This window comes from Myotis brandtii, unplaced genomic scaffold, assembly GCF_000412655.1.
Source record: "Myotis brandtii unplaced genomic scaffold, ASM41265v1 scaffold116, whole genome shotgun sequence".
NCBI lineage: Eukaryota > Metazoa > Chordata > Mammalia > Chiroptera > Vespertilionidae > Myotis > Myotis brandtii.
The window spans coordinates 2021520-2027822 of record NW_005354010.1 but is presented as its reverse complement, the minus strand read 5'-3'; the positions used below and the strand labels follow the sequence as shown (position 1 = coordinate 2027822).

The window sequence follows — 6303 nt, the reverse complement described above, 5'->3', positions numbered from 1 at the left end:
TTTATATAAATATTAACATATATATATATACATATATTATATAAGTAATACACATAATATTATTTCACTTAACTACTAATATGATCAATTACAAGTTAGATGTCATTTTCTTAGAAAATACTGACCTGGAAAAGTTTAAAGTAATAACAGAATATGTCATCACCCATGAGATTATTTCTTGCAAATTCTTGTCCTGTTTTTGCTATCTTCTTTGCCTACGGGACCAACAACAAAAAAATCCTTTCATGAAACATTTTTTCCCCATGCAGACATAGGAAAACTGATCTTCAGAGTACATTTTAGTGGGAAAAATATCTTTGGGGTTAGTCTTTCCTGGTACAGGGAACAGTTAACAGAGTATGTTTGTTTTAATTAAAAGGAGGTTTTTAAGACTTGAGAGTTTGAGAAGTCATATTAAACCTTCTAGAATTAAGTCTCTCTTGGAGAGAAAGGGTATACATTAAATGAAGTAATAATGACTTTGTAAAGTAAATGTAGGATTAAGCTTAATGCGCTACCTTATAATTTTTCAGAAATGATTTCAAAGTTTATTTCATGCAATCCCTAATTTTTTAAGCTTGATTTTATTTAAAAAAAATCTTTATTGTTGAAAGTATTACATATGTCCTCTTTTTCCTCCGATTGACCCACTCCGGCCCACACCCAACCCCCCTTCCTGCCCCAGGCCTTCCCACCCCACTAACTGCATCCATGGGTTATGCATACAAGGTCTTTGGTTGATTACCTTCCACCCACTCACACTTCCCTTCCTTCCCTCTGAGATTCTACACTCTGTTCTATGCTTTCATGTCTCTGGATCCACTCCGTTCATCAGTTTATTTTGTTAATTAGATTCCATATATGCGTGAAATCATATGATACTTGTCTTTCTCTGACTAACTTATTTCACTTAGCATGATACTCTCCAGGTCCCTCCATGCTGTCTCAAAGGGTAAGAGATTCTTCTTTTTTACTGGTGCATAGTATTCCATGGTGTAAATGTACCATAGCTTTTTTATCCACTCATCTACTAATGGGCACTTGGGCTGTTTCCAGATCTTAGCTATTGTAAATTGTGTTACTATGAACATAGGGGTGCATACATTCTTTATGATTTGGTGTTTCGGGTTTCTTAGGATATATTTTTAGAAGTAGGTTCACTGGGTCAAATGGCAGTTCCATATTTAATTTTTTGAGGAAACTCCGTACTGTTTTCCATAATGGCTGCACCAGCCTGCATTTCCACCAGCAGTGTACTAGGGTTCCTTTTTCTCCACATCCTCCAATCCCTCATTTTAATCCATAGCACAGTTAGTTTTCCCTCTATCAGGCTAGCTTTCTTATGTTCCTAGCAGAAGTGAGGGAGTGCTAGAGGCTCAGATCAACTTGACTAAAAGAGAAAGCATAGTCAAAGCCAAGGTTTAGCTTTTTGTTTCATGTGCAGACTAGACAGTTAAACCAAGCCACAATACCTGTGTTCATCCTGAATGGAACTGGGTTACCCATGGGACTTCCTATTTATAGGTAAAGGTCTATTCTGAGCCGACTGAGCAGACATTTAAAATGAAGCTATGAGCCTGGCCAGCATGGCTCAGTGGTTGAGCATTGACCTATGAACCAGGAGGTCACAGTTCGATTTCCAGTCAGGGCATATGCCCGGGTTGCGGGCTCGATCCCCATTGCGGGGCTTGCAGGAGGCAGCCAATCAATGATTCTCTCTCATCACTGATGTTTCTATCTCTCTCTCCCTCTCTGAAATCAATAAAAATATATTTTAAAAATAAATAAAGGAGGCTATGATATTGGGGTACAAGGAGACTGACCTTACCTCTTCATCGTGATCTTTTGCCCAGTTAAGTTTTTCTAAAAGATCGCTCAGGTTGCTTTTAACAGGAATGTAATGTTTCCAGGGCTGCAGCTCATTGTAAAAGTGTTCATAGTAGATGGAGTCCTGCTTCAGCACAACACTGTCGCCGACTAGAAGATATGGCAGGCGATATGCTGCGACAGTGCCATCAACGTTTATTTGATACTTGTGCTGTGAAACAGCAGTAAAACGTAAGAACCTCTATTACATTTCCTTTTTTTCTATTCTCATTATTCTCCTCCCCTTTCCACACAAAGAGCCTCACTGTCTTCAGATATAAACTGGCCAGATTTTGCCCACTGCTTTCACCATGTAGTAACTGCTATTATATAACGTGCTGATCTAGAGTTGAAGGCTTATTTTGATGCTCTCCTAAGTTTCACAGACCACAAGTCTAATGTTGAAGCAGCCAATAAAATAATAAATAACTGTTGTCCTCAGGCTACAACCTAAAGAAAGATTGATTTATGGTGACTGTAATTTCCCTATTACTTAATTAATCTCATGTGAGCACCTGCTGATGGCACATTCTATACCATGTTAACCATACCTTTTAAACATTAGGTGGCCACACACAAGTCTTAAGGAAATTAACAAGCTCTGAGGCAAGTACATCTCTGAATAAAAATATTCATAGCATTGTGTTAATCAATAGTCTTTAGCTCTAGCAAATTCAGTAGATAGGAATAAAGCAAAGGCATGACAGAATACCCTGAGGATGGATGGCTGGTATTAGCTCTCTTTGGTTTTAACCATATTTCAAAAATCTCTATGATATGCGTATGGAAACAATGACAACTCAACTTAGGGAATTCTTTAGGTCTACCTGCTGCCATGTGACCCATCAACAACAAAAAACAAACTTGGCCATATACAGCAGAGACAGAGCTCACTAATCACTTGTCTTACCCACCTTTCTCACCACCACATGGGACTTCAAAAACAACTCATTGGTCTAGAGAACAGGGCAGTGTCCTACTGCGTGAGAAGTGGAGTTGCTGGAAAAAGGATCACTCCCTGGGAAACATGAGCAGTACACCTTCTAGTTACAGAAAGAATTCCCACGCAGACCATTTGGATGGATTTCAAGTCATTTCCCCACCAGAGGCCTATTAAGAGACACCTGGTTTACATCTTCTTTAGTCTGTTGTCAAGCTATGGCTCTGGGAAGAAGTATTTGTAAAACCACTTACATGTATCTATTAATAAAAAAAGATTTTTGAGCTGAAATGTATTATCTTGGGGGTCAACTGGGGTGAAAAATTATAGCTCTCCCCGGGCCCCAAGCTCCCTAATATATATTTAATGTCAGGGCTGGGTACTGAGTACAGACCCAGGCTGCCGAACCAGTCCCTGGGGTCTCATGCCCTGAGAGTCACTGAGTTTAATGCTCATCTCTCCCGTCCCTGTAAGTTATAGGCCTCAATTTCTCTCCCCGAAATGAAGATACAGTATTCCCTTGAACAACATGGGGTTTAGGGACACGGACTCCCCCCCCAACTCCAGCACTGTCAAAATCATGCATATAACTTCTTCTTTTTCCTTCTTCTTCTTTTTTTTTCTCTAACTTTTGATTCCCCCCAAACAGTTGTCCCTTTGTATCCATGGAGGATTGGTTCCAGGACCCCCACAGATACCAAAATCCACAGGTGATCAAGTTCCTTATATAAAATGGCAAAGATCAATGCACGTAGCCGGCCATCCGCATCTGCGGATTCCCACCCTCACATAAAAATACTGTTTTTGATCTGCAGTTGACTGGATCCATGGATTCAAAAGCTGGAGAAATAGAGGGCTGACTGTATATTGAGAAAAACCAGCCTGTAAATGGGTCTGTGCCGTTCAACCCCATGTCGTTCAAGGGTCAACTGTATTTGGAAAAACAAAAAAGGATTGGTCACAGATGAGGCCATACCTTGAAGAAATCAAAAAATGAAATGTGTTTCACAATGGGACCATAGAGGCTTTCATCGTGTTTAAAGAAGAAAAAGTTGGTGAAGGCAGCATCTATGAGCTCTGGGTGTTTTCTGCTGAGTTTAACCAGCTCAAGTCTCTCTTTTCGGCTGTCTCGGCCTCTCCAGACAGCTGTGGAGTTTTTGCTTTCCCAGGGAGGACCCGTGTTAGCTTGCACAGACATCATATCCAGACTTACTCTGGAAGACAGAAAGTACAACACATTTGCCCTCCAAACCATCACATCACAAAGGTTGTTGGGAAAGAACTCACCAAGGGGGGAAAAACCAAGGCTCTGGGTCACGTGTGACCCGTCTCTCACCGGCCCATGGTTTCTAGAACAGAGTCCGTCAGGTCGTAGGTGGGCATCACGATATCCCTGGAATCTGTGGAGCCACACCAGGAAAAGATCGGATGAATGTGTGGACTGGATTTCTTTTTCTCCAAAGGCCAATCTCCCAAATTAACAAAAAACTCCACATCAGGCATCCTCACCTAGGACAAAGAAAAGAGCTTACTAACACGTCTGGCACTGTATAATGCCTTCTATTGATCAATGTGTGTCCTTGTAAAAAGAGGTGAGGACATACAGGGACAATGGCTTGTGAGGACAGAGACTAGAGCGATGCAGCTGCAAACCAAGGAATGCCAAGCATTGCTGGGCACCGCCAGAAGTCAGGAAGAGCCGAGAAGGGTTCTCCTCTGTGGGTTTCAGAGGAAGCACAGCCCTGCTGGCACCTTGATTTTGGACGTCTAGTCTCCAGAACTGTGAAAGAATAAATTTCTGTTGTTTAAGGCCACCCAGTTTGTAGTAGTTTATTACAGCAGCCCTAGGAAATTAACACAGGCACCCCACAAGACATAAAGCTTCAGAATAGTATTAGAATAAGGCCCATATAGGACACCTCTGATATGATTATTATTTTTAGTTTGAAAAATTATATTTTAAAACCTGGGCTTAATTAGAGGGCTGACTGTATATTGAGAAAAAAATGTATATTTTATATAAAAGAAATACTTACTTTTCTAGTCAAAGAAAGTAGTATGGCATCCATGAAAATTCTAAAACCTACATGTTCACCATGAGTCTTGATATAAACCTGAAAGGTAATTGAATGTTTATTACATTAGTCTAAAAGTATTGGCAGGCTTCACTGAGATAAAGGTTATCAGAATGATCCTCAGATGATTTTTAGTAAAGCTAGTTGTAGCCAAATGGTCAAAATAAAAAATCACTAAGACAGACAAGCAAACCTCAAGCACAAATTGTACCTTGTTATCCTTCACGGTATAGTGACACAAGCTCTGCCTTTGTCCAAATCTCTTTGGGATTTCTTCTGCAATCTTTTCTGGATCAACAGTAGGGAAATGCACCAGATCTCTCTGAATCTGAGCGATGGTTTCTGGGCAGTTCATCTCCTGTAGCCAGGCTGCGCTATCTTCCAAAGGACAATCACAATTCTCATGGTAAACCGGCCCTAATTACACACAAGCAACATATTATACAGTAATAATTTCACTCAGCATTTGAAACATGTAACCAATATCCATTATCCACAATCGACTTCACAGATTTTGCCGAGGTTATTAGGAAGGGTATTTTGTCTTCTGTTCTGACAGCTCTTCACAGTAAGGTCGTGATATTTTCACAGTCAGGCCTGTTTCGCACGAGTTCTAAAGAAAGCCAATAGCAACTAATTTTTGCTCACAGTGGCTATTATAGTCCATTATTTTTTATGTTTTGTGTACTTAAAAAATAAGCAAACATTTATAAAAATATATTAAAGGAGTATGTCTTTTTTGATGAAAGACAAAAGTGATATAAAATTAATATTTCAATGATCTCTTATAAAAAACAGTTTTTTAAAGTGTCTAAGGTGTTTTCCTCAATGAGTAAATCATCATCAATAACAATATAAGTAAACAAAGAACCATTACTATGTTTGTTTGTTTTAAGAATTATACAAAAACAAGAGCAATCTTCAAAACAGTTCATTCAGCCCAGCTGGTGTGGGTAAGTGGTTGAGCATCTATGAACCAGGAGGTCATAGTTTGATTCCCATTCAGGCTCAGTTGCAGGCTCAGTACCCAGTAGGGGACGTGCTGGAGGCAGCAGATCAATGATTCTCTCTCTCCTTTATGAAAAAAAAAAGTTCATTCATATTGTAATTAATTAATTATATGTTTATAGAAATAATACTAACAAAATATAGCAGAATCTGAATTGAGATTTTACTGTCATTCCTTTCTATAATTTTCAGATTCCCACCTGACCCAGGCAGTAGTCAACAATGGAATATTTTTTAAGGTTTATATTGTACCATGTGGTCCTGGTGTAATGTGGGAAATATTTTTAAAACATTTGCCTTTATTGGAGGTGGGGAACAAGAAAAATTTGTGTCTCTGTATATACACTGCTTTTCCACTGTGTTAGGGTACTATCTCCATTGATATGGAAAGATATGGCTCTAGGTAATGCAGCT

At 39.4% G+C, this 6303-nt stretch overlaps 1 protein-coding gene and 1 long non-coding RNA gene across 4 annotated transcripts in view; one reads left to right on the top strand and one right to left on the bottom strand.

Annotated features, from left to right (window-relative positions):
- Positions 1-1710, top strand: part of LOC106723701 — a 13367-nt gene extending 11657 nt beyond the window's left edge. The window contains exon 3 of the long non-coding RNA XR_001359412.1: positions 1698-1710. This is a non-coding gene — a long non-coding RNA (uncharacterized LOC106723701). The remainder of the gene's footprint in view (positions 1-1697) is intronic.
- The window catches only part of KDELC1 (KDEL (Lys-Asp-Glu-Leu) containing 1), a 12183-nt gene that overhangs the window by 3214 nt on the left and 2666 nt on the right, over positions 1-6303 (bottom strand). For 2 of the 3 annotated variants that reach the window (XM_005858179.2, XM_014528294.1), the window contains exons 3-8: positions 5093-5298; positions 4843-4920; positions 4143-4315; positions 3783-4020; positions 1829-2038; positions 126-215 (exon numbers count right to left, since the gene is read on the bottom strand). In XM_005858179.2, the coding sequence (XP_005858241.1) occupies positions 126-215; positions 1829-2038; positions 3783-4020; positions 4143-4315; positions 4843-4920; positions 5093-5298 (995 nt within the window). Of the gene's footprint in view, positions 1-125; positions 216-1823; positions 2039-3782; positions 4021-4142; positions 4316-4842; positions 4921-5092; positions 5299-6303 lie in introns of all 3 variants that reach the window. The other variant, XR_001359405.1, reaches the window with a different exon arrangement.